We start from the raw sequence: 27,940 nt of genomic DNA, 5'->3' as shown, positions 1-27,940 counted from the left end.
GGCGCGGGCTGCAGAGGAGCGAGCTCCGCGATGGGCAGCGGCGGCGGTGAGTTCTGGCGGGCGCCGGAGGGGCCAGGGGAAGCCGGGGGGGACACGGCGACGGGTGGTACGGGACCGAGGCACGAGGAGTGCGGGCGCGGGCCCCTGCGATCGCGGGTGGGCGCGTCGCAACCACGGCCGCGCACGTCAGGCGCGTAGCCCGCCCGCGCGATTTAAATGCCCGCCGGGCGCCCCCGCCGCCCCCCGGGGGAGGCGACCCCTGAAGACCGTCTGCGGAGCAAACATTCCGCGTCTCACTGAACCCCGGGGCGAGTGGCCGGCGACACGGCCGTCCCCGCCGCGTACACTCGGGTCCGTGGACGTGCGGACCGCTCACCTGAGCGCCTGGCCCCGGGGCAGCCGGGACCTCGCCTCGGCGCGGGCGGCCTGCGATTTCACTGGGGATGGTCCTTACTGACCATTTCGAGGTGAATCAGAAAACTTTTAGAGTTGGGGTTAATCGCTCCCGGGTGTGCATCTGGCTACTTTCGTCGCTGTCAGGGTCACTCAGGTCGGGTGGTAAGTGGGCAGCTCGCTAGAGGAATCCCGGGACTTGACCAGGGTTGGGAGGAACAGTCGCTTTCCTTTGGGGCGGGAAGACAGGTATAGGCACATTTGGAGACTGGGAGGCCTTTTTAATTTAATTTAATTTTTTAATGTGCAATAGGGGAAAAAAGGCCATTTACATAGAATGAGGAAGGGGTTGGCAGGAATAGGAGTTAGAACAAACCCACTGTGGGCAGAGAGGAGAGCTCATCTGAAAAGCATGTCTGGGCCTAGAGGGGTCTGTTACATCACTGTGCATCCAGATCTTTATTTATTTGAGTGAGAGAGAGAGAGAGAGAGAGCGAGAGCGAGAGAGAGCTCAAGTATGGGTGCACCAGAGCCTCTTGCCCTGCAAACAAACTCCAGACCCTTGCACTACCTGTGCATCCACCTTAACACAGGCACCGGGGAATGGAACCCTGTCCAGCAAGACCCTTTAGATACCGTAGTCTTCCCAGCCCCATCTAGGTCTTATTTGGGATTTAGACTACCTTGCTTCATAGCTGTCAATTCACCATTTTAACTAGGGATCCCTCAGTTTCAGGGATTGAGAAGCACTGACATCTGCCAGACTGAAACTTATATTGGGAACTGGCCTGGCGTCCAGTTCCTGCAGAAGTGACCCTCCTAATTTGGGCTCCCAAACCATAGTGTTCAAACACAAAGGTCCTTATTGAACATTACACTTTCTTATTTTATTTTATTTATTTGCAAGCAGAGAGAGAGAGACAGAGACAGAGACAGAGAATGGGGGCCACTGCAAATCAACTCCAGATGCATGTGCCACTTAGTGCATCTGACTTTACATGGGTACTGGGGAATCAAACTCAGGTCCTTAGGTTTTACAGGCAAGCACCTTACCCTCTGAGCCACCTCTCTAGCCTTGAACATTATACTTTTTAGTCCCATGTGCAGATAGAAACAAATGTAAATTGAGCATGGTGGTGCATACCTGTACTTGGGAGGTAAGGCAGGAGGATCAGGGGTTCAAGGTCAGTATCTGCTATAGAATGAGTTTGAGGCTAGCTTGGGCTACATGAGACTCTGTCAATTAAAAAAAAAATCAAAAGTGGGCTAGAGAGATGGTTCAGCAGTTAAGGCACTTGCCTGCAAAGCCTAAGGACCAATGTTCAACTCTCCAGGTCCATGTAGTAAGTCAGATATACATGGTAGCACAAGTGTCTGGAGTTAGATTACAGTGACTGGAGGCCCTAGTGTACCAATTCTGTCCCCCCTCCCTCTCATAAAAAAATAATAAAAGGCTAGTCTGTTGGGCTTGCCTCAAAAAAAAAAAAAAAAATCAAAAGTATCCAGCTCTGGGTATGATGGTGCACACCATTAATCCCAGCACTCATGAGGCAGAGCTGGTAGGATCACCATGAGTTTGAGACCCTACCTCAAAAAAAAAATTAAAAATTAAAAAAAATAAAGTAGTTGTACTGTATGAATTACAGAAGTCATCACCATTCAATGTCCAATAAATATTTATGGTGATAACGTAGCATGTAACATAATTACTGGAATCCACACGACAACTAGGAAAAGCCTGTTGGACTGTTGCTGGATACTTTTTGTTGTCCTCGTTGCTTTGTTTTCGAGGTAGGGTCTCACTCTAGTCCAGGCTGACCTGGAATTCACTCTATAGTCTCAGGGTGGCCTTGAACTCACGGTGATCCTCCTACCTCTGCCTCCTGAGTGCTGGAATTAAAGGCATGCATCACCATGTCTAGCATACTTTATTTAATGTTTGCAACCCGTAACTGGTGTGAAACTAGGGGTCATAACCATTAGGTCATTTTTAGGTAAAACTTTGTCTCATCAAGATTTCTTTATTTTTCTTCAGTGATCCACTGTAGGTGTGCTAAGTGTTTCTGTTATCCTGCCAAACGAAGGATAAAAAGGAGACCCCGAAACCTAACCATCCTGAGTCTCCCAGAAGATGTACTCTTTCACATCCTGAAATGGCTTTCTGTTGGAGACATCCTTGCTGTCCGAGCTGTAAGTCACCAGATGAAAACAATACCAATCCAAGCATTGGTGATTAAATTGCCAAAAGCCTTGTGTTCTTTTTTTAAAAAAATATTTTATTTTTATTTATTTATTTGGCAGAAAGGGGGTGAGGAGAGAATGGGCACACCAGGACCTCCAGCCACTGCAAACTCCAGACACTTGTACCACTTTGTGCATCTGGCCAACATGGGTCCTGGGGAATCAAACCTGAGTCCTTTGGCTTTGGAGGCAAACGCCTTAACTGCTAAGCCATCCCTCTAGCCCAGCCTCATGTTCTTAAATGTCAGACTACAGAGGAGGTTAAAGGAAACAAGAGTGGTAGTTTTCTTCTTTAAAAGGCTGGCTCTCACTTAGCTCAGGGTAGTCTTGAACTTGCTGTGAGGATGAACTTCTGACCTCTTGGTTCAACTGCCTAAGTGATGGGATTCTAGCCTACAACATCATGTATAGCAAAACAAGGGTGATGCTATTAATAAATGCTTGAAGATGTCCCAGTTATTGAGACAGCTGTGTTTATTTCAAGAACAAAGGTACACTCTTATGGCAGTGAATTTGTATTCCTTAAGAAAAAATGATTATCATGGTGGCTCATACCTGTCATCCTGGAAAGTAGAGGCTGGAAGATAAGGAGTTCAAGGCCAATCTCAGTTACATAATAAGGTCCAGGCTTGGGCTACAATGAGACCCTATCTCAAAAAAATATTTTAAAAACATTTTTTATGGCCGGGCATGGTAGTGCACGCCTTTAATCCCAGTACTTGGGAAGCAGAGGTAGGAGGATTGCCAAGAGTTCGGGGCCACACTGAGTGAATTACAGCAGGTCAGCCAGATCTAGAGTGAGATCCTACCTTGAAAAACAAAAACAAACAAAAAAAATTGTGAGACACGTGTGGTGACATACACCTTTAATCCCAGTGCTTGGGAAGCAGAGGTAGGAGGATCGCCATGAGCTCAAGGCCACCCTGAGACTGCATAGTGAATTCCAGGTCAGTCTAGGCTACAGCAAGATCCTGCATTGGTAGGGGTGTGTGTGTGTGTGTGTGTGTGTGTGTGTGTGTGTGTGTACATACATATATATTTGCAAGGAAAGAGAAGGGACTAAATAGGCATGTCAGGATCTCTTATAATTGCAAATGAACTCAAGATGTGCTATTTTGTGCATCTAGCTTTACATGGGTACTGGGTACTGGGAAATTGAACCCAGGCCATTAGGCTTTACAAGCAAGTGCCTTTAACCACCTTGCCAGCCCAGATTTAAATTTTGTTTAAAAAAGGAAACAAAGGCTGGAGAGATGGCTTAGTGGTTAAGGTGCATGCCTGTGAAGCCTAAGGACCCAGATTCGATTCTCCAGGTCCCACATAAGCTAGATGCACAAGGTAGCACATGCATCTAGAGTTCATTTGCAGTGGCTAGAGTCCCTGGTGTGCCCATTCTCTCCCTCTCTTTTTCTCTCTCTCCCTCTCTTTCTCTCTGTCTCTAATAAATAAATAAAAATCTTAAAAAAAAAAAAAAAGCAAATGAAAGAAAACAAGGGGTTGTGGAGATGGCTCAGCATTTAAAGGTTCTTACTTGCAAAACCTGCTGGCCTGGGTTCATTTCCCCACTACCCATATACAAACAGATACACAGGGCTGGAGAGATGGCTTAGCAGTTAAGGCACTTGCCTGCAAAGCCAAAGGACCCAGGTTCAACTCCCCAGGACCCACGTAAGACAGATGCACAAGGGGGCGCATGCATCTGGAGTTCATTTGCAGTGGCTGGAGGCCCTGGCGCACTCATATTTTCTCTCTCTCCCTCCCTCCCTCCCTCTCTCCCTCTCTCTCCCCCTGCCTATTTGCTGTATCTCTCTCTCAAATAAATAAATAAAAATAAATTATTAAACATGTTGGGCATGGTGGCACATGCCTTTAATCCCAGCACTTGGAAGACAGAGGTAGGAGGATTTCTGTGAGTTCAAGGCTACCCTGAGACTACATAGTGAATTCCAGGTCACTGTGGGCTAGAGTGAGACCCTACTTTGGGTGGGGGGAGAACAAGCCACAAATGGTACATATCTGGAGTTTGCAGAAGCAAGGAGCTGGTGTGCTCATTCTATCGTATGTTTGTATGTATGTGAGGTAAAGGCGGGAGAGAGAATATGAATGGGCACGTCAGGACCTCTTGCCTCTGCAAACAAACTCCAGACACATGTGCCACTTTTTGCATCTGGCTTTTTGTGGTTACTGGGAAGTTAAATCCAGTCTGTCAGGCTTTGCAAGTAGTGCCTTAACTCTGAGCCACGTCTCCAACCCTTTTTGAAAAACATGTTTTAGTGTGTCTTTATTTATAAGCAGGCAGAGAGCTGTCTCCCTTACTCTTGCTGGCGTTCACCTTTGCAAAGGTGGGCTCTTCCCTTTCTCAAGCTGGGTGCTTGTCCCCTTTTTGCCATCGTCCCTTCCCTCACAGAACCTGAGAACTCACCACTGCGGACAATGTTACTTTCATACATAGAGACTGAGCCATTTACAGTTCTGGGACTGGAAGGGAGCTTGGTGTCTGACTGTGTCTTCAACAGCTTCTGAGAGCAGGGACTTGGGGCAGTTCCTCAATAATCCACCCATGGCTTCCCTTCCATTGCCGTACAGGTACACTCTCACCTGAAGTACCTGGTGGACAACCATGCCAGCGTGTGGGCATGTGCCAACTTCCAAGAGCTGTGGCCTTCTCCACGGAACCTGAAGCTCTTTGAAAGGTAACTCTGCACCCTGATAATGGTGGCTTGGTTTTCTCCTGCCCTTGGGCCTGATGCTCTACCAGGCAGTATTCTGAGCCCTGACTCAGCATCTGTTTTCCTGTTACTGTCTTCCACGTTGCCTCATTCCCCCTGGGGTGACACAGAGCTGTAGACCTCGTCTGTGACCACTGATTCCTCCAGCAGGTTGTGTCATTGCCTGTGTCCTTGTCCTGCTTCTGCAGGGAGGGCCACCCTTGGATTGAGACTTGCTCCCATTTGACTCAAACCTGAGTCACCTCTCCATGGGAGCTTTATCCATCCTTCTTTTCCTTTGTTCAAAACCATGTGATTTCAAGGCAGGTGTGGTGGCGCACGCCTTTAATCTCAGCACTCAGGAAGCAGAGGTAGTATTGCCATGAGTTCAAGGCTACCCTGAAACTATATAGTGAATTCCAGGTCAATCTGAGCTACAGTGAGACCCTATCTTTTTTTTTTTAAATTGTTATTGTTTATTTTTATTGATTTATTTGAGAGCAACAGACAAAGCGAGAAAGAGGCAGATAGAGAGAGAGAAGGGGTGTGCCAGGGCCTCCAGCCACTGCAAATGAACTCCAGACGTGTGCACCCCCTTGTGCATCTGGCTAACGTGGGTCCTGGGGAACCCAACCTCCAACCGGGGTTCTTAGGCTTCACAGGCAAGCGCTTAACCGCTAAGCCATCTCTCCAGCCCATGAGACCCTATCTTGAAAAACAACAACAACAACCAAGTCTTTTGCCAGCGTGGTGGTGCATGTCTTTAATCTCAGCACTCAGGAGGCATAGCTAGGAGGATTGCCATGAGTTTGAGGCCACCCTGAGACTACATAGTTCCAGGTCAGCCGGGCCTAGAGGGAGATCCTACCTTGAAAAAAAAAAAATCTTTGGCCTCGTGTGACTAGTTTCGCTGAGCATGGTTTTCAAGGTTCCTCCACATTGGAGTGTGCAGGGGATGATTGGTTTGACGATATTTGATGAAAAACTCTCAAGTCAGGAAATAAATAGTCCAGCTACAGCTATGGTGGTACATAGCTTTTGTGATATAAAACGATGTGACATTTTATGTTCTTCACATTTTAGGGCTGCAGAAAAGGGGAATTTTGAAGCTGCTGTGAAGCTGGGAATAGCCTACCTCTACAACGAGGGCTGTAAGTTTTTGACCCTTTGGGTGTTGGCACTTTACACAAGCACAAACATTCAGCTCTTTAAGAGTCAGTAATTATGGCTGGAGAGACGGCTTAGCGGTTAAGGTGTTTGCCTGCAAAGCCAAAGGATCCCAGTTCAACTCTGCAGGACCCACATAAGCCGGATGCACAAGGGGGCGCACACATCTGGAGTTCATTTGCAGTGGCTTAAGGCCCTGGTGCGCCCATTCTCTCCCTCTCTCTGCCTCTTTCTCTCAAATAAATAAGATATATTTAAAAAAAAAAAAAAGGGCCAGGCGTGGTGGCGTACGCCTTTAATCCCAGCACTCGGGAGGCAGAGGTAGGATCACCGTGAGTTCAAGGCCACCCTGAGACTACATAGTTAATTCCAGGTCAGCCTGGGCTAGAGTAAGACCCTACGTTGAAAAACCAAAAAAAAATAAAAGAATCAGTAATCCAGTTACTCCTCTCACTGTATCTAATGGTCTGTCCTGTATCTGCTCCCAAGTAGCCTATGCCCAGAGGTGCTCTGTGAGAGACCTAAGGGTACCTACACTTAGGCTCAGGAAGAGTCACCTCTTGGTTTTGCAAATCAGTGAATTTGGGATCAGCAAAAGATGACTGAGCAGAGCCTCAGAATAGGGGCTGCTGGGAACAGCAGGTTCAGTCCAGGTAACACCAGTGCCCGTGCAGTGATGCAGCTCCTTTCTTTGGCCGTCCTCTATGGAATTCTGGTGCAGAAGTCAGCATGTCTGATTTTGTAGGGGACCCAGTAACATAGGTAGTCATGGTTCCACCACCATAGCAGGCAGATCAGAAGTGGCCTTGAGCTGGAATGCCCTCACCCCCAAGGCCTGGGTTTTTTTTTAAATTAATTTATTATTTTTTTATTAACAACTTCCATGATTATTATAAACAATATCCCATGGTAATGCCCTCCCCCCCCCCCACTTTCCCCTTTGAAACTCCATTCTCCATCATGTCCCCTCTTCCTCTCAGTCTCTTTTATTTTGATGACATGATCTTTTCCTCCTATTATGATGGTCTTGTGTAGGTAGTGTCAGGCACTGTGAGGTCATGGATATCCAGGCCATTTTGTGTCTGGAGGAGCACATTGTAAGGAGTCCTACCCTTCCTTTGGCTCTTACATTCTTTCCGCCACCTCTTCTGCAATGGATCCTGAGCCTTGGAAGGTGTGATAGAGATATTGCAGTACTAAGCACTCCTGTCACTTCTCAGCACCATGATGCCTTCTGAGTCATCCCAAGGTCACTGCCATCTGAAAAGAGAAGATTCTTTACCAAAAGTGAGAGTAGCATTAACATATGGGTATGAACATTAAGAGAAGTGCTTACTGGACAGTAAGGCCAGGGTTTCTTGAATGATCCTCGGGAGCTTCTCTTTTGTCTGCTCCTGCTTCTTGGCTCACCTCAGTATGTGCTGTCCCTGCTCCCAAGATGCAGAGTGATTGGCGTGTATAGTGCAGTTTTCTGCATCTAAAAGGTCTGGTGTTTTTCTGAGAGATAGCCCCTGCCCTTGGTCAGCTAACAGGACTGGTATGATTGATGGCCTATGAATAGTCCTCTTTTCTCTAGGGTAAGGAGATCCAAAGTCCTGCTCCCCCTCTCCCGGCAGGCAGCAACTCACAGATGTCATTCATATACCTATAGTGTGCAATTCCATGATTTTTTTTCAAATCAAAAAAAAATTTTTTTTGAGGTAGGGTCTCACTCTAGCCCAGGCTGACCTGGATTCACTGTGTTGTCTCAGGGGGCCTCGAACTCACAGCGATCCTCTTAACCTCTGCCTCCCGAGTGCTGAGATTAAACATGTGCGCCACCATGCCCAGTAATTTCATGATTGTTAAATTTTTATTTATTTATTTATTTGCAAGGCGAGAGAGGAAAAAGAGACGGGGAGAATGGGCACACCAGAGCCTCCAGCAACTGCAAGTGAACTCCAGATGCATGTGCCACTTTGTGCATCTGGCTTTACGTGGGCACTAGAGAATTAAACCCAGGTTGTTTGGCTTTGCAGGCAAACACACCTTAACCTTTTCAACATCTCTCCAGCCCAATTTCATGATTTGATTTATTTTATTTTATTTTGTTTGAGAGAGAAAGAGACAGAGAGAGGAAGAGAATGGGTGTGCCAGGGCCTTCAGTCACTGCAAATGAACTCCAGATGCATGTGCTGCCTTGTGCATCTGGCTTATGTGGGTCCTGAGGAATCAATCCTGGGTCCTTAGCCTTGCAGGGAAATGCCTTAACCCCTAAGCTATCTCTCCAGCCCATGACTTTTTTAATGTATTCAGAGTTGCACAGCCATCATCACAATCTCTTTAGAACATTCTTTTCCCCAAAAGAACCTTGCCCTCCAAAATCAGCCTCATTTCCCTGCAGAAGAGAGGTTAAGGCTGAAGCCTTCTTTCCCTTGGGGGTCAGAATCCAGGCTTCCTGAGGGATGCCAGAGGGTCCTAGAGTGAGAATAGAGGCAAAGGGATAGATTGGAGCTCCATCCTAGAAGGCTCTTCCTCCTAAAACACCAGCAGCTTTAGACCATGATAGGCTCAAAGGACTGGAGAACTTTGCTCATCTCGCCCCCAAAAGCATCCTGGATCTGCTGTGTCTGTCCCACAGTGTCTGTATCAGATGAAGCCCGAGCCGAAGTCAACGGGCTGAAGGCCTCTCGTTTCTTCAGCCTGGCCGAGCGGTTGAATGCGGGCGCTGAGCCCTTCATCTGGCTCTTCATCCGGCCACCGTGGTCAGTGTCGGGAAGCTGCTGCAAAGCCGTAGTCCACGAGAGTCTCCGGGCAGAGTGCCAAATGCAGAGAGTAAGTCTTGGCAAGGTGCAGGGGGTGTGACACCTGAGTTCAGCCCCAGGAACATCCCGACATAGACCCCAGGGGCCACGTAAGATAAGGAAACTGAAAGGAGGAAAGGTGCAGAAAATTAAGTGCAGTATTCAGCAGCAGATAGCTTGCTCAGCGTGCACAAAGCCCTGGCTTATTTATTTATTTATTTTTATTTTGGTTTTTCAAGGTAGGATCTCACTCTAGCCCACGCTGACCTGGAATTCACTCTGTAGTCTCAGGGTGGCCTCGAACTCACAGCGATCCTCTGACCTCTGCAAGAAAATTGAGTTGCATAATTGAGGGAGCACCTTAAACTGACCTGGGAGGAGGCCTTAGGGCTATGGGTGACACTGAGCTCTTAATGGACTTGTTGGCAGTTGTAAACTTAATGACTGGTCTTTTACATGAGGCTGGGGAGAGTTGGGTCTTCTGGAAATCACGTTTCTTTCCTTCCTTCCCCATTTTGCTTTTTAAGACTCACAAAGCATCCATATTGCACTGCTTGGGAAGAGTACTAAATCTTTTTGAGGTGAGTTGAAGGGATCTGTGCACTTGAACTTGGCTTTGTTTGACACATTTTGGGCTGGGGTCCAGGAGGTACTTGAAAAGCACACAGAAGGGGGTGTCCCGGGTCGGTTTGAAAGCCATGCCCTGCCCTAAGAAGCAGAGTGCAGGTGGGCCTTAGTGGAATTAGCTCCACCATTGCTACTTGCAAGTGAGGTCCTGAGCCAGGATTATGACCCAGCTCCTGGGCAGCTGTGAGAATTGAATGAACTACCCAGGTAAGACACCTAGCAAGGTGGATGCATCAGGACCTGAGCAGGTGGTGCTGATGTGTTTGTCAGGCGGCTTTGCTATTGGCGGGCTTTGCAGGCCTCTCTCTTTGAGGTTTTATTGGGCTTTGTGATCAGTGCATGCTCGCTGTGGCCGACTTAGACAGTTGGTAGCTTCTAGTGGAAGCACCAAAGGAACGGTGGGGCAGGGGAAGAGCCCGTGAGCTTCTCGGATCACCAGCCAGGCTTCTCAGGGCCTTTCCTTTGGCAACCACAGAACCATCCCACACCCCACCCAAATCTCCGGCAAAAGTAGAACCTGGAAGACAAACTTCCTGGTGTCCGTTGCAGTGTATTGTCAGTGACGACATTTCTGCTAGTTAACTCTTCACTTAGCACACTGTGTGTGATTGCGTAGGAGGGTGCAGGTGGGGGCGGTTGGCTGTCAGAATGATTTGCTATTGAGCGGAGGATAAGGAGGGAGCCATCTGTGCTTGGCCTTACTCTAGGATGAAGAGAAAAGGAAGCAAGCCCGGGCCTTTTTTGAAGAGTCTGCTCATCAGGGATGCTTGGCCAGCTCGTACCTCCTTTGGGAAAGTGACAGAAGGATGGATGTAAGTGGACTCAAGTCCGAAGAGAGGATGAGGGCTGGACAGATAGCTTGCAGGTTAAAGGCATTTGCTTGCAAAGCTGGCCTGAGTTTGATTCCTCAGAACCCACATAAAGCCGGAGGCATAAAGTGCTGCATGCACCTGGAAGAGTTCCTTAGCAGTAACAGGAGGCTCTGGCACGCCTATTCTCTTTCTTCCCTCCCTCCCTCTTTCTCTCTCTGCAAATAAAAACATTTTTAAAACAAAGTAAAAAGAAGAGAGGGTTAGTCATGACAACAGTCTTTTTTACAGCCCTTGGATAAGGTTTAGCTAGCAAAAAGGAGGATTCTTGTACAGCTTTTCTGCCCTCTTGGGTTTCAGAAGCTGTGGAGCTACTGTGGGTTACCATCAGCATCCCCAAAACTACCACCACTGGGGACCCAGCAGTGGGAGAGACAGACATTTAGAAACTTCATAGGACAGTTCTGAGTTCTTCATATGACAATCAAATAAACGTAACTTTCTTTGTTGACAGATGTCAGATCCTGGACGATGCCTCCACAGCTTCCGGAAACTCAGGGACTATGCTGCCAAAGGCTGCTGGGAAGCCCAGGTGATGTGATGAATAGAACCTCGGCCTTTCTCATTACAGCTCTGAGACAGGACAGTCTGGGTTCTACTCAGGAGACTGGGGGAAGTAGGACATTTGCTGAGTCTTTTTTTTTTTTTTTTAATTTTTTATTTATTTATTTGAGAGCGACAGACACAGAGAGAAAGACAGATAGAGGGAGAGAGAGAGAATGGGCGCGCCAGGGCTTCCAGCCTCTGCAAACGAACTCCAGACGCGTGCGCCCCCTTGTGCATCTGGCTAACGTGGGACCTGGGGAACCAAGCCTCGAACCGGGGTCCTTAGGCTTCACAGGCAAGCGCTTAACCGCTAAGCCATCTCTCCAGCCCTGCTGAGCCTTTTTTTAAAAAAATATTTTATTTTTTATTTATTTATTTGAGAGCGACAGACAGAGAGAGAAAGAGACAGAGAGAGAGAGAATGGGCGCGCTAGGGCCTCCAGCCACTGCAGATGAACTCCAGATGCGTGTGCACCCCCTTGTACACCTGGGTAACGTGGGTCCTGGGGAATCGAGCCTCGAACCAGGGTCCTTAGGCTTCACAGGCAAGCGCTTAACTGCTAAGCCCATCTCCAGCCCTGAGCCTTTTTTTTTTTTTTTTAACATTTTTACTTATTTGTGTGTAGCGGGGGTTGGGGGGGGAAGCCTAACAGGATTTCTTGCCACTACAAACTCCAGATGCATGCACAACATTTTGCATCTGGCTTTACATGCATATTGTGGAATGGAGCCCAGACCAGCAGTCATTGCAAGCAAATGCCTTTAACTGCTGAGCCATTTTCCCTGCCCTGAGAGCAGAGTCTTAAAGAGGTTTAATTCTTGGGTATGCAAAAGAACTCCAGACGCATGCGCCCCTTGTGCATCTGGCTTATGTGGGTTCTGGGGAATTGAACCTGGGCCCTTTGGCTTTGCAGGTAAGTGCCTTAACTGCTAAGCGATCTCTCCAGCCCTGCAATTTCTTTTTTAATGGGAGAGAATTGGTGGACAGGGCCCTCCAACCACTGCAATAGAACTCCAGACTCATGCACCAACTTGTGTGCATGTGTGAACTTGTGCTTGTGTTGCCTTGTGCGTCTGGCTTATGTGGGATCTGGAGAGTCAAACATGGGTCCTTAGGCATGGCACGCAAGCACCTTACCCGCTAAGGCTTCTCTCCAGCCGTCCATATATATGTGTGTGTGTGTGTGTGTGTGTGTGTGTATATATTTTTTTTTTTTTCGTCCCTATATATTTTTGAGTGAATAGGTACTTTCTACACATCCCTGGCTGGGATCCAGGAAGTACTTGCAAAAGCAAACAGTAGGGGGAGCCCAAGGTCAATGTGAAAACAAGCCCTGCCCTAAGATGTCTAGTGGAAAAGGTGTTCTTTTTTGACATTTTTATACATATACATTTATGTATGTGTGTGTGTATGTATACATATATATATAACTTTTATCATTTTTCCCCCTGTTCTGTTGTGTCTCTCTTTCTTGCGATGAACCCCTTCTCTTTACTTCAGAAGTGGAAAATCACATGCGCTTTTATTGTTTTCCTTTCAGCTGGCTTTGGCCAAAGCCTTTGCAAATGGAAATCAACTTGGAGCTGAAGGGAAAGTCTGCAGTGAGGTGGTCTGCCAGCTATTCCAGGCCTCTCAGGCCAACAGCAAGCAGCAGGTCTTCTCTGTGCAGAAGGGACTCAATGACACAATGAGGTGAGGCTTTCTAGAACCCACCTGTCTGATCTAGTGACAGAGTGATACCTAAGTCATCTGTTGCTAGGCAACATGGCATTCTGTTACCAATTTGCCAAGATCCCCCCATTGTAGTGTGCATGTATGTGTGTCTTTTTTTTTAACTTTATTTTTGTGTATGTACGTGTATGGTGCTTTAGGATCTCCTGCCACTAGAAACACATACCAGATGCACCATTTTTTGTGTCCAGCTTTACATGAGTGCTGGGGAATTGAGCTCAGGCTTTGCAGGCAAGTGTATTTAACTACTAAGCCATCTCCCCTGGTCCCTGTGTGTATTTTTTCTAGAACTAGTAACATTTGAGCTGTCCAGGACTTGCACAAAGAAAGTATTCTACTTCACTTTTTTTTTTTAAACAATTTTTTTTTATTAACAACTTCCATGATTATAAAAAAATATATCCCATGGTAATACCCTCCCTCCCCCCACTTTCCCCTTTGAAACTCCATTCTCCCCCTCTCAATAAGTCTCTCTTTTATTTTGATGTCATGATCTTTTCCTTCTATTGATGGTCTTGTGTAGGTAGTGTCAGGCACTGTGAAGTCATGGACATCCAGGTCATTTTGTGTCTGGAGGAGCATGTTGTAAGGAGTCCTACCCTTCCTTTGACTCTTACATTCTTTCTGCCACCTCTTCCTCAATGGACCCTGAGCCTTGGAAGTTGTGATAGAGATATTGCAGTTCTGAGCACTCCGGTCACTTCTTTCCAGCACCATGATGCCTTCTGAGTCATCCCAAGGTCACTGCCATCTGAAAGAGAAGATTCTCTTTTACTTCACTTTTAACTGTTACCTTTTTTTTTTCTAAGGTAAGGTCTCACACTAGCCCAGGCTGGCCTGGAATTTACTATGTATTCTCAGACTGCCAAACACATGGTGATTCCCTACCTCTGCCTCCTGAGTATTGGGATTAAAGCCGTGCCCCCCCATGCCCCACCCTGTTTTTGTTTTTTGTGGTAGGGTTTCATTATGTAGCCCTATCTAGCCTTGAAACCCTAATCCTTATGATTCAAAACCTTCTGAGTGCTAGGATTACAGCTGTGAGCCAACATGTTCTGCTCCTTTTGTCTTTTGGGGGGCAGGAGGGTTTCAAGGTAGGGTCTCGCCTGTAGACTTACCTGGAATTTACTATGGAGTCTCACAGCGATCCTCCTACCTCTCTGCCTCCTGAGTGCTGGGATTAAAGGCCACGTGCCACCACGGCTTGCATGTTAAATATCTTTATAAGATAATGGGACTCATATCCTGGTTTCTTTTTCTTTTTCTTTTTTTTTTTTTTTTTTTGTTTTGTTTTTCGAGGTAGGGTTTCACTCTAGCCCATGCTGACCTGGAATTCACTATGTAGTCTCAGGGTTGCCTCAAACTCACGGTGATCCTCCTACCTCTGCCTCCTGAGTGCTGGGATTAAAGACGTGCGCCACCATGCCCGGCAAATGTCTTTCTCTTAATAATAAGGGAGGGGCTGGATTTTGAACCCAGGGCCTTAATTAATGATAAGCCACCACTGACATATAGCCCCAACCCCTGCAGCCTTTTCCTTATAGCTCACCTTTATAATCGTCCATGTGTCTCATGAAACTCACTGGTTAAACAGGTCAGATCCAGGATGTTGTGCTCTTTCTTGTCCTGAGACAACAGTCATGATGCCAGCAAAACCTCTTTCTTGGGCTGGAGAGATGGCTAGTGGTTAAGTGCTTGCCTGTGAAGCCTAAGGACCCCAGTTCGAGGCTTGATTCCCCAGGACCCACGTTAACCAGATGCACAAGGGGGCGCATGTGTCTGGAGTTCGTCTGCAGTGGCTGGAGGCCCTGGTGCACCCATTCTCTCCCTTACCCTCCCTCCCTCCCTCTCTCTCTCTCTCTCTCTCTCTCTCTGCCTTTCTCTCTGTGTCTGTCATGCTCAAATAAATAAATAAATAAATGTGTGCACCACCACACTTGGCTCTTTAAAAAAAAAAAAAATTTCCAATGAGACTATAGAGTTTGGAGATAATACATTAAATCACAGATCATGTTAGTGGGTAAATAAGAAATGTAGATAGTGGGCTGGAGATATGGTTTAGCAGTTAAGGCACTTGCCTGCGAAGCATAAGGACCTATGTTTGGCTCTCCAGATCCCACATAAGCCAGATTCACAAAGGTGAGGCAAGCACAAGGTCGCACATGACCACTAGGTGGCACAAGTGTCTGGAGTTCAAATGCAGTGGCTGAGGCCCTAGCTTGCCAATTCTCTCTCTCTCTCTCTCAAAAATTAAATAAAAAGAAACTTTAAAAAAATGTAGATGGTTTTATGCTTAAAACCTGAAATTTCAAATGCGTTTTGGATTTGCAGTAAGGAATCTCTGACTCTTGGGAGATACTACTTAGAACATAGTGTTGTATGTTTATTTTTAAAAAAAGATAGTCCTGGGCTGGAGAGATGGCTCAGTGATTAAGTGGTTAAGGCGCTTGCCCACAAAGCTTAGTGACCCTGGTTTGATTCCCCAGTACCCACATAAAGCCAGATGCACAAAGTAGTGCATATATTTGGAGTTCATTTACAGAGTGCATATATTTGGAGTTCATTTACAGAGGCTAGAGGACCCTCCTTACAAATAAATACATAATTAAAAAAAATTAAGTCATGCCAGGCATGGTGGTGCATGTCTTTAATCCCAGCATTTGGGAGGCAGAGGTAGGAGGATCGCCATGAGTTCAAGGCCAGCCTGAGACTCCATAGTGAATTCCAGGTCAGCCTGGGCTAAAGTGAGACCCTACCTTGAAAAACAAACAGACAACAAAAAAATATAAAGTCAGGTATGGTGGCATATACCTTTAATCCCAGCACTCAGGAGGCAGAGGTAGATATCTGAGTTCAAGGCCAGCCTGGGACTACAGATTGAGTTCCAGGTCAGCCTGGGCTAGAGTGGGACCTTACCTCAAATGGGGCCGGGGCGGGGGGGGAGAGCTGGAGACATGGCTTAGCAGTTAAGGCTTTTGCCTGCAAAGTCACAGAACCCAAGTTCAATTCCCCAGGTCCCATGTAAACCAGATGCACAAGGTGGCACATGCATCTGGAGTTAGTTTACGAACGCCCTGGGGCATGCCCATTCTCTCTCTGTCTCTCATTCTCTCTGTCCCTTTATCTCTCTCTCTCAAATAAATAAAATAAATTAAAATTTAAGCAATGATCAGCCCTGGCTGGGAATGTAGCTCAGTTGGCGAAGTGCTTGCCTAGCATGTGTGCAAGCCATTTTAATCCTCAGTACCAAAGTTCTAGGTCATCCTCAACTACATAGCTAGTTTAAAGCTAGCCAGATATTGCCTGTCTGGAGTGGTCTGTGCTCTTACACATGCATTCACACATGGCCTCAGGAGACTGGGCCTCCTTGCTTCATTCGCGGCCCCAAGCCACAGTGCTTTTGCACCCCTCCCTCATGTCCCCTGCTCTGCCCTTCTGCTGAGAGGAGCATGTTGATAATACCTGCTTATTCTGCTATTGTTCACCTAACCATTAACACATGCACATTCAGTGACCATTTTTAGACTTGAAGGTTGTTAAGTCAGTCTGCTTAGGGGGCCTTCTAGCTTCTTCAGTCCTGGCTGGTTTAAGCCTCAAGCACCTGGCCCTTCTAGAAGGAAGCAGAAATTTGTCTACTTTCTTACCTTAGCAAGCTCAGTCCATCCTCTCACCTTAACTTCAGCCCACCTCCCCTCCCTCCCTTCCTTCATTCCATTCTTCCACAGGTCCCTCTGGGAGCTAACCTTGAAACCTGCTCCTCCTGGCTCCAGCAGAGTCCACAATAGCACAGTTCTGTCTTCCTCTTGCTTGGTCCCCTCTGCTTTAAGACAACTATCTCCTTTGTTCAGAGGCATTAAGTGTATTGGGGTGCCTTGCTATATTCTCCTGTGTTTGTTTATGACTTATAACCATGGTCCCCAGGCTTTAGCCTTCTGGTGGAAAAGGAACTGTCTGTACTGGCATACTGGGTGAGTGGACCGAGAGGACTCCAGTGCAGGGACTCGCTTTAGTGGCGTTTTGTAGTGGCTCTGGCTTTAGTGACATTCTTACCTCTTGATCCCTTGCAGAACATAACAATATAACAATAAAGGACTCAAAGGGGATTGCTCAGATGTACAGAGCAGCCAAGCTCTTGCCATCTTTAAGTGACTTTTCTCTGGTCCTGAGAGCTACCCAGCCCTGCAGTATAACCCAGCTTGTACCCATGCCTGCTTTCACTGAGGTCAGGCTTGTCCAGTATCGTGAATGCAGAGGGCTGACCTTTCACTTTGCCCTAGGAAGATGTCCCAAAGCACTTGCCAGCACCAGTAATGTGCAGGTCTGAAGGAGGGAGGCCAGATGCCGTGTTCCATGAGTCCACCAGCCTCTCTGGAACATCTGTCTGTCCTCCCAGTTTCCTGGAACCTACAGTTTCCAGCCTGAGTTCCTGGGTCAACCAGAGGCTCCACAGATGACCGGTTCATCTGCTCGGGCAAGACAGGCCTGGCCCGAAACTGGAGATGTGACGCTTGCCCTAGTTCTCAGTGGTGGCCTTCTTTCCACAGATACATTCTGATCGACTGGCTGGTAGAAGTCGCCACAATGAAGGACTTCACAAGCCTGTGCCTTCACCTGACGGTGGAGTGTGTGGACCGGTACCTGCGTAGGAGGCCGGTGCCCCGGTACAAGCTGCAGCTTTTGGGCATCGCCTGCATGGTCATCTGTACTCGGTGAGCAGCCGTCGGCCTGGCCGGTGGGCACGGGTGCCGGGAATGTCCTTTTCTCTCTGGTGACTACGTTTTGAGGGCAACGAGTCGGTCATGCAGCAAGTCCTGTGCCGGCAGGAGCAGCAGAGTTGCCCTGTAGTATGTGGACTGCTTCTGTGCAGGTTGCCGCCATCCCCACGTTCGGTCCAAAACCCAGAGCCATGGACTAGGTGGGCTTGAGCTGGATGGCACTGGGGCTCCCAAGGGTGATTGATGGTGCCAGGGAGAGTTCTGCTTGGCCACCCTTGCCCCCCCCCCCAATCGCCAGGATTCACAGAACCATGTCTCTGAGGTTATCAGTCTTTACCCTCCGTTTCCCATAGTCCTGGGTCTAAAGTGTCTCGTGTTCTTACTTATTCCTGTCATAGCTTTCTGCTGCCACGTGGATGTCACTCGGTGTGTCACAGCAGTCTGTGTGACACACTTCAACTTTTTAAAATGGGATCACCTTCCATTTTATTCAAGCCTGCCTTCCCTTATGGCCAATACCAAGCTACCCTGGCTTTGCCCCTGGCACTGATGGGGAGGGCAAGTTGTGGTTTGCACTTGGTTTTGCTAAGCCAGAGGTTCCCAGAGTGCTCTACCATGCCCTCTAGGAGGGGCATTCCAGACCTGCGTCCTTGATTTCAGGCCTGGTGGGTTTGGCTACATTTACCACTGCTGCTGAGGATAGGAGTTTTGCTTTTGTTTTTGTTTTGTTTTGTTTTTCTTGTATAGGAGCTCCTAGGCAGACAGTGGAGGGCCATTTAAGTCAAGAGTTGTTTTTTTTTTTTTCTTTCTCTTATGTGGTCACAGTTAGACATAGCCATCTGACCAGCCTGCTTTGGAAGATAGATTTGGAAGCTGTGGGGGTCACAGGAACAGGGGTAGCCCCATCTTGATCTCTGCCAGCCCACAGGGGTGTGTGTGGTGGTATATACTTAATCCCAGTTATTTAAGAGGCTGTGGCAGAAGGATTACAATTTCAAGGCTAGCCTTGGGATATAGCTCAGTTGGCAGAGTATTTGCCTTGTATGCACAAAATCCTTGGTTTGCTCTCTAGCTTTCCATACGTCGCATGTGATGGCAGGAGCCTGTAATCCCAGCACTTAGGAGGCAAAGGCAGGAGGATCAGAAGATGAAGTATTTTTAAAAGCTTAAAGGCTGAAATGCCCCAGCTCTATTTAGCACCTCTCGCCTCTGTTCCCTTTTAGACACCTCAGGCTCCCCAGAGCATGGATCTCATGCCCATTTATATCCCATTTGTTTCGCAATTTATTTATTTGCAAGCAGAGGGCTGGAGAGATGGATTAGTGGTTAAGGTGCTTGTTTGCAAAGCCAAAGGACCCAGGTTCAATTCCCCAGGACCCACGTAAGCCAGATGCACAAGGTGGCTCATGCATCTGGAGTTGGATTTCAGCAGCTGGAGGCCCTCATGTGTCCATTCTCTCTCTTTCTCTCAAATAAATAAATAAATAAAAATAAAATTTGCAAGTACAGAGAGAGTATAGGTGCACAAGGGCCTCTAGCCACTGCAAACGTACTCCAGATGCAAGCATCACTTTGTGCATCCAGCTTTGTGTGGGTGATGGGGAATTGGATCTGGACCTTAGGCTTTGTAGGCAAACACCTTAACAACTGAGCCATCTCTCCAGTCCTTTTTTTTTTTTTTTTTTTTTTTTTTTTTTTTTTTGCATTTGTGGCTTTCACATCAGTTGGTTCCTCTTCTCTGTCAAGCCAATGACAACGATAGGTACTGGGGAGTGCCAGGACTGAGGAGCAAACTGACCTGGCACCGGTCCACCTTTGCTAAGGAAGATACCTGTGGGTCCACTGAAGCAGAGTGTTCCTGTTCTGCCGGAGGCTGGTAGAGAACACGGTGCCCTCCTGCCTTGGGGACAGTCAGGATTCCTGTAGCCAAACACCATGCTATGTAAAGACCTTCACACAGCCTTCTTTGCTTCTGTCCGGAGGGCCCAGTGGTTCCAGCGGCTCATCTGCTTTCTGGATTTAAATTGTTTATGCTCAGCCAGGCATGGTGGCTCACACCTTTAACCCTAGTACTGTGGAGGCAGAGGTAGGATTGCTGTGAGCTTGCAGCTGTTCTAGGTCAGCCTGGGCTAGAATGAGACCCTATCTCGAAAAATAAAAAAATTAATAAAGCCAGGCATGGTGGCGCATGCCTTTCATCCCAGCACTCGGGAGGCAGAGGTAGGAGGATCACCATGAGTTCGAGGCCACCCTGAGACTCCATAGTGAATTCCAGGTCAGCCTGGGCTAGAGTGAGACCCTACCTCAAAAAATCAAAAAAAAAAAAAAAAATTAATAAAAAAAATAAGAGAAAACACACACAAATGTTTATAGTCATCCAAAATATAGGATAGAGCCTGCTATGGTAGCTCACACCTTTAATCCCAGCACTGGGGAGGCAGAGGTAGGATCGCCCAGAGTTCAAGGCCACCCAGGGACTCCATAGTGAATTCCGGGTCAGCCTGAGCTACAGTGAGACTCGACCTCGGAAAAACAAAACAGAAGAAGGAGAAGTAGGCTCCGAGCTGAGATGCTGTCTCCACCTCTCAGGTTCATCAGTAAAGAAATCCTGACTATCAGGGAGGCCGTGTGGCTTACGGACAACACGTACAAGTATGAGGACCTGGTGCGGATGATGGGAGAGATTGTCTCGGCCCTGGAAGGGAAGATTCGGGTACGCGGGCGTTTGCGTGTTCTCTCGAGTCACGTTTCTGCTGTTCCGTGTTTGGTCACAGGTGGGGTGGTGGGAACAGTCAGCATGGTGGGTCATCAAGCTGTTTTCTGTGTGAGGTCTTATGGACCCAGAGGACAGCTGTCTGTGCTGCGCCTAAAGCAAGAGGCCCTGGCTATAGCATCGTCCAGCGTGTGACCTGAAGCCCCAAGCTTGGGCCACACCCCTACTGGGCCGCGTCTCTGGGCATCGTTGGGAGGTGCCACACCTACCTTTCTCTTCTGCCTCGATTCCCACCATACCTCAGTGTGGCAGTGATGGGGAACACCTCACACCCACCTCCCTTTTCTGTCTAGATCCCCACCGTGGTCGATTATAAAGAGGTCCTGTTGACACTGGTCCCTGTGGCGCCCAGAACCCAGCACCTGTGCAGCTTCCTCTGTGAGCTCTCCCTGCTGCACACCGGCCTGTCCATCTACGCCCCGGCCCATCTGGCCTCCGCAGCCTTGCTCCTGGCCAGACTGATGCATGGGCAGAGTAAGGAGCAAGCCCTCGTAGGGGTCCTTGGCATCAGGGGAAGCCCTCAGATAGGAGAGGGTGGTGGGGCAGAAATAAATGTATCCCTGACCATCCCAGGCTGGTCCAAAGCCGGGGGTGGGGGGCGGGGGGGAGATGGTTGTAGCTGAGGCATTTCCCAGTACTTTGCCAGTGTGTGCACTCCGTTATGGGGCCTCCCCAAAGGCATCTTAAAGGGACTAAGCCTGAGCTGCAGAAATCTCTACCACATAAACTGGCAGAGTTGTGGGTGAGAGCAGTGAGCCGCTTTCACATTCCTGGCTTGCTTTCCTCCTCAGCTCAGCCCTGGAGCACTCAGCTGTGGGACCTCACGGGGTTCTCCTATGAAGACCTCATCCCCTGCATCTTGAACCTTCATAAAAAGTGGTGAGTCTGAGTCTGCACTGGTAATCCCAGCACTGGGGAGGCTGAAGCAGGAGGACTGGAGTTCAGGGCCAGCCTGGGTTACATAGTAAGTTCCAGGCTAGTCTGGACATAGCAAGACCCTGTCGAGAGAAAAGAAACAATAATAACAGTGAGAGAGAGAAAGAAGGTGGCGAGTCTGTTTGGAAACGGATTCCGAGTGGGAGCTGCCCATGACAGGCAGTCCTTTGGTTCTTCGATGGCAGCTGTCATTCAACCCACAGTTCTTCCTGCATTTTTATTTATTTATTTGAGAGAGAAAGAGGCAGATAGAGAGAGAATGGGCATGCCAGGGCCTCTGGCCACTCCAGACACATGCACTACCTTGTGCATCTGGCTTACGTGGGCACTGGGGAATCGATCCCAGATTTATAAGCAAGTGCCTTAACCACTGAGCCATCTCTTCAGGCCAGAGTTGACCTTTTTTAAAAAATATTTTTTTATGCCCGGAGAGATGGCTCATGGTTAAGGCACTTGTCTGTTAACTGTAAAGACCTGGGTTTGATGCCCCAGGACCACGTAAGCCAGATGCACAAAGTGGCGCCTGCATCTGGAGCTTGTTTGCAGTGGCTTGAGGTCCTGGCGTACCTGCCCATAGTCTCAGCTCTCTCCCTTCTTCCTTCTCTCTTCCTGTCTGAGTGTTTCTGCTTGCAAATAAATAACATTCTTTAAAAAAATTTTTAAATATATTTTTGTTTGAGAAAAAGGGGTGAATATGGGCACACTATGGCCTCCTGCAGCTGCAAATGAACTACAGAAGCATGCACCCCACTTTGTGCATCTGGCTGTTTGTGGGTACTGGTGAATCGAATCTGGACTGTCAGGCCTTGAAAGCGAGCATCTTTAACCACTGTACCATCCCCCTAGCCAGAGTTAACAGTTTATTTTTTTTATTTTTTTTTAATTTTTTGGTTTTTCGAGGTAAGGTTTCACTCTAGCCCAGGCTGACCTGGAATTCACTATGTAGTCTCAGGGTGGCCTCAAACTCATGGCGATCCTCCTACCTCTGCCTCCCAAGTGCTGGGATTAAAGGCGTGCGCCACCACGCCCAGCTCAGAGTTAACATTTTAAAGTCCCAGGGCTGGGCTTATTGCCCACATTTTCCACACGCAGGGAGCCTGTCACATTGAATAAGAGGAAGCCAGCAGACAAGGGTCCCTTACCATCCTCGTCTATACTGTTTGCTGCAACCACCTGTCTCAGCTCGGATGGCTTACCCCCCACCCGTGCTCCGAACCCCACTGCCCCGCAGCCTCCCCCCACGCACCTGAGCCAAGTCCTGGAGGAGTGGCCCACTATACTCTGTGCAGTGCGTCAGGTGGTGACGGAAGCCGTGGAGAGGCCGAGTCGGAAAGGACGCTGTGTGGGGCAGGGGAATGTGACTCCCAGTGAAGAGTGTGAACAGTGGGGTTCAGTTAGACCCTGCCAAGGCCTCCCCGGGCCCCCTTCTCAGCTTTGCTCCGTAGACTTGCTCTCACTTCTTGCCTCCCTGGCTTGCTTGTTGCCCCTCCTCTGGGTTCCTGTCTTCCTCCAGGCTGTACCATACCAATCTGGCATTTTTGTCCTCACGTCCCCTGTCCTGAGGAACCAGAGAATTCATTCTGGCTTCCTGCCAATGCCCAGGTTTCTCCCTGTACTGACTAGTGAATATTCAGACCAGAGGAACTGGCCGTGTAGCACAGTGGTAGAGGACTTGCCTCGCATGCCCAGGGCCCTGGGTTTAACCCCCACCACAGGCAGGAAGGGGACTCACCTTTGTTCCTACTGTCACCGGATGCTGCCCACCAGAAGTTGTTGCTGGGCTGTTTTGTTTAGTCTTTTCCTTGTAAAGCAGGGTTTTTTTGTGTGTGGGTTTTGTTTTGTTTTTTAGGTTTGTTTGGTGCTGGGGGTGAAGCCCAGGACTCATTTATGCTAAGCATATACTCTATACTCAGCTGTACCCCCAACCTATTTTGTTTTGTTTCCACACAACCTCCGGGCTGTTAGTGTATTCAGAATTGCACACCATCACCATAACCAATTGTAGAACATTTTCACCACCCCCAAAAGAAACTCCAAACATTTTAGCAGTCACTCACCAATTTCCCAACTTCCTTGACCCAGGCGACCACCCAGTGACATTGTCCATGGCCATTTTGTATGAGTGCAGTCAAAAGCTGGGCCTCCTGTTCAGGCTCCCTCTTGCTGAGCACCCTGTTTCTGGGTTCATATTACAGTGATTCATTTTTCTTTTTTTCACGGTCACTGTATGAATGTATGGACTCCCTTTTGTCTGGCTGGCTGCCCAGTGATGGACATGGGCTGTTCCAGCCTTCTCATGTGGACTTGGTTCTGTTCCTCTGGGTGAACTGGAACTGAGCAAGGAGCTGTTGGACTGCACTGTTTTGCGTCCTTATTGTCTGCATTTGAAAGCTTGTCATCTCCAGATGGGGGAGTTAAACAGAAAATGGGAGGAAGGGCTTAAATGTCTGCCTTGGTGTCGGTTTCCAGCTTCCAGGATGACGCCCCCAAAGACTACAGGCAAGTCTCTCTTACCGCTGTGAAGCAGCGATTTGAGGACAAGCGCTATGAGGAAATCAGCCAGGAGGAGGTGAGTCTCCGCCTGTCTCCCGGACGCCAGGTGGAGGTGCCCGAGTGAAGCCGGGCCTCAGCTGCTCCTTTATTCTTACTGACCCCATGCCCTCCTGGGGACCTTGGTCACTCCTCGCAGGTGCTGAGCTATGCCCAGCTGTGCACTGCCCTTGGAGTGAAGCAGGAGGTCCCAGAACCCCCATCTTTGCCCAGTGCAAGGGAAATCCACGCCTTCCTCAGCTCCCCGTCTGAGAGGAGAAGCAAGCGGTGAGTCCCCCCTGGCCTGTTCCTGCTCCAGCCCAGCTCCCCTTTATGAAAGCCCCCCGAAAGGGGTGGTGGTCCTGAGCACAGGTGGTCCTGCTCGGGCTCTGGCCCTGCCCGCATCTTCATTTGTCGCCCTGGGCTGTTCTGCTCCAGTGTGGCAGTCACTGCAGACAGCTGGGTTGTAGCCTGAGTGGCATCCTCACTGCTTCTCTCTCCCCTCCATTACTCACTCCCTGTTTGCCTACTTTCCATTTACCCTATCTTTCATACCAGTGCTTTGACTGGACCTCCTGGAGTAACTTCCCCTCTCTCACTGTCCACCTCACCCGCCCAAAGAACTCCCTTCGGTCCACAAGGCCTGCACGGCAGGTTTTTCTCTGTGCTGACAGCCCTGCCTGACTCCTCCGTGTCCTGTACACCCCTGAGCTCCCTTAGGACAGGCACTGGATGGTCCCTGTCACCACGCGGGGCTGTGTCAGTGTGTATTCTCTGCGAGATGGGCTGCTGGCTGTGCGCCTCCCATTCTCTCGGCCCTGAGGAAGCAACAAACACAGCAGGAGCCTGGACCCTACCGAGGGCCACCATTTGCTCTTGTTTTGCACACAGGGTCAGGATCCCTCTTGGAAAACCCAGACCAACACATGTACCTGTGCTCTGGATCTGGCTCTCTGGCTCCTCCCAAGTGCCCAGCCTCAAGGTTATGCTAGACCTCTTCACTAGATGCTCCCTCATAACCTTGTCAGACTTCCTGAGGAGAGCTCCAGAGTGACATGAAGTCAGGAAGCTCAAAGGCCAGGTGGATATTGCAGCTTCTCTCAGGGCAGGTCCAGCTTCCAGTACTGCCCATGTCCAATGTTTCTACCACCCTGAGTGTGGTGGTCTCTTCCTGTCAGGGCCAAGTAATTGACCAAAGACCCCCCCCCCATACCTGGCCAAGCTGAGGGTTCACACACAGCCCAGGGCCTGGTTTTGTCCAGTTGCCCTTCCTCTTGGTAGGTCCTTGCCCTCAAGGGCTTACTGACTAAACCTGTTCTAGCTCTTAGATGCTTTCCAGAGCACAAGGTACGGGCTCTGAGTGTGTCAAGGTGGATGCATAGGTCCAGATTGAGCTTCCCAGTGTCCCCACTTGTGACCAGGGCTTCCTTGACTCCTCCCACCTGGCAGGAAACGGGAGAACAGCCTCCAGGAGGACAGAGGAAGCTTTGTCACCACGCCCACTGCAGAGCTGTCCAGCCAGGAGGAGACCCTGCTGGGCAGCCTCCTGGACTGGAGCCTGGACTGCTGCTCTGGCTACGAAGGCGACCAGGAGAGTGAGGGCGAGAAGGAGGGGGATGGTGAGTATGGTGGAGACGTCATGCAGAAGGCGCATGAACTGAGGGCCTCCTGCACTTGCCGAGATGGAAATTGTGTTCGTGGAGTCGGGTGTGGTGGTGGCGCACACCTTTAATCCCAGCATTCAGGAGGCAGAGGTAGGAGGATGGCCGTGAACTCGAGGCCACCCTGAGACTACATAGTGAATTCCAGGTCAGCCTGAGCTAGAGTGAGTCCTTACCTTATCTCGCAAAATGTTCTGCTCTCAGAATTGTGTGGAAGGGGATCAGCACTCCTAGCTTGAGAGAGCCACCTCGCCCACAGCTTTCACCCAAGCATGAAAAAGGCACCACAGCCAGATTAGGGAATTTGGCCCACACTCAGCTTTTAAACTGTCATGGCCAAGAGCTGAGGCCTGGGCTACCTGTGGGGACAGCTGCATCACTCCTAATGCTCTGGCTGTGGCATGATCCCATTTAACCTCCAGTGTTTCCCACAGTGACGGCTCCCAGTGGCATCTTCGATGTCACCGTGGTCTACCTGAACCCGGAGCAGCACTGCTGCCAGGAATCGAGTGATGAGGAGGCCTGCCCAGAGGAGAAGGGCCACCAGACGCCTCCAGCCCCAGCTCCCAAGCCCCTGCTCTGCAGCAAGAGGGAGCCTAGCAAGGACGTCACGACCTCGGGGTACTCCTCTGTCAGCAGCGCAAGCCCCACAAACTCCCTGGATGGCAGCTTGGGGGCCCCTCTTCGATCTACCTCACTGCTGTCCCTGGGCAGCAACTCAAACACACAGCCTTGCCACCATCAAGCCAAGAAGTCATGTTTACAGTGTCGTCCTCTGAACCCCGCAGACAGCAGTGTTCCCCAGCGGCAGGTGAAGCGCCAAAACCTGTCTGGGCACAGTGACGAGGACACGAACTCAGGCTTCTTGAAGCTGTGAAAGCGAATTGTGTGTTTCCCACAGTGAATGTTTACTGAGGAAGGGCTGCTGTCTGCTGAGGAAAGGTGGTATACTGAAGATGGGCACTATAGACCCAAAGCGGGCTCCAGGTTTCTTTGTCCAGGGAGTTCTATCTGAGCTGTCAGACCATCAAACTGAAAAGCTGCGCTCCATGCTGGACACCCCAGCCTTGAGCAGTTAGGCCGCGCCTTGTGAAAACCTTCTTTGGACCCTCTTACCTTCTGCTGTGTCTGGAAGCTTGAGCCTGTGTGACCTGGACTTTTCAGCCTCGGGCTAGGAACCAACAGCTGCCACACTCAGAATGCAAGTGGCCCAGGAAGCCAGTAGGGAGCTCTCACCTCTGAACATACCACTGTCTCCTCCCTCCCCTCGACATGGGGAGCCTGTTGTGTCCTGTCCCTGCCCATCAGTGTTGACAGTCAGGTGTGGATACCTGGAAGCTGGTACCACAGGCTCACACCCTCTGGCACTTCCAGCTTATTTTAAAAATCTGTTCTCAAGAGTGGTTTGTCTCTGTCCCATGGTGTCCTTGTAAACATTTCTCTCCACTGAATTTCTGGTTCATTCTTTTCCCATCTTTATTTTTAGGATTCTTCTTGCAAGATGAAAATACAAGAAACATTTAAAATAGAAGTTAATAAACAAAACAACAGATTTCCAACATTGTTTAGCCTCAACTGGAAAATAAAAAAGAATCTAGCTGCATGGTGGCTCACGCCTTGAGTTGCAGCACCCAGGTAGCTAAGACAGGATGAATGGGAGTTCTAGGCCAGCCTCAACTGGGCAGTAGGACCCCATCTCTGAGAAAAAACAAAAGTCTGGTACCAGCCCATTGGTGCTATCCTTGCATTCTTCATGCATAAAGGGCTTTCCCAGAGAGGATAACATTTGTCATTCTGAAGTGACCAAGAGTCAAAAGGGCAGCGAGGTCAGACTCTGCCCCTATCTCATCATAACTGGACTCCATAGCTAAAAAGCTGGCTGGCTGCTCTCGAACTGGTCATAGAGACTGCTTCCCAATTTGCAAGCAGCGGGGCTGAGCGCATAGCTCAGTGATAGAGCCCCTGCCTGGTGTGCAGGGGACCCTGGGTTTGTGAGGCAGCTGTCCTCACCACGCCAAGGAGTCCACCCAAGACTGGCAAGAACTGCTGAGCCCTTTGGCATATTTGTGTTTCCTCTTGGACATAAGGAAAGCCAGGGAGTATATCTAAGTGCTCTTGAACCAGAAGTGCAGGGATGGAGGGATGTTAACTTGGTGGTCACCTTTTTATGTGTTGATGTCCCTTTGGCAGCTGTCCTTTTTGCTACTACTGTTAAATAAACTCTGACCACTCTGGCTTGAAGCATGGTTGGGATGCGAGAA

At 49.1% G+C, this 27,940-nt stretch overlaps 1 protein-coding gene across 1 annotated transcript; it reads left to right on the top strand.

Annotated features, from left to right (window-relative positions):
• Window positions 1-27,925, top strand: Ccnf (cyclin F). Its single transcript, XM_004652192.2, has 17 exons — window positions 1-46; window positions 2,429-2,583; window positions 5,221-5,327; window positions 6,426-6,493; window positions 9,130-9,323; window positions 9,820-9,873; window positions 10,627-10,731; window positions 11,243-11,320; window positions 12,875-13,026; window positions 17,610-17,774; window positions 20,370-20,493; window positions 20,847-21,027; window positions 21,345-21,432; window positions 23,959-24,058; window positions 24,179-24,306; window positions 25,468-25,637; window positions 26,114-27,925. The coding sequence occupies exons 1-17, from the start codon at window positions 31-33 to the stop codon at window positions 26,554-26,556; spliced, it is 2,328 nt and encodes a 775-aa protein (XP_004652249.1). The 5' UTR covers window positions 1-30; the 3' UTR covers window positions 26,557-27,925.
• Window positions 27,926-27,940: the final 15 nt, after the last annotated feature.

This window comes from Jaculus jaculus, chromosome 11 (assembly GCF_020740685.1).
Source record: "Jaculus jaculus isolate mJacJac1 chromosome 11, mJacJac1.mat.Y.cur, whole genome shotgun sequence".
In the NCBI taxonomy this organism is placed as follows: domain Eukaryota; kingdom Metazoa; phylum Chordata; class Mammalia; order Rodentia; family Dipodidae; genus Jaculus; species Jaculus jaculus.
The sequence above is the reverse complement of the archived record's forward strand: the minus strand, read 5'-3'. Positions and strand labels throughout refer to the sequence as shown.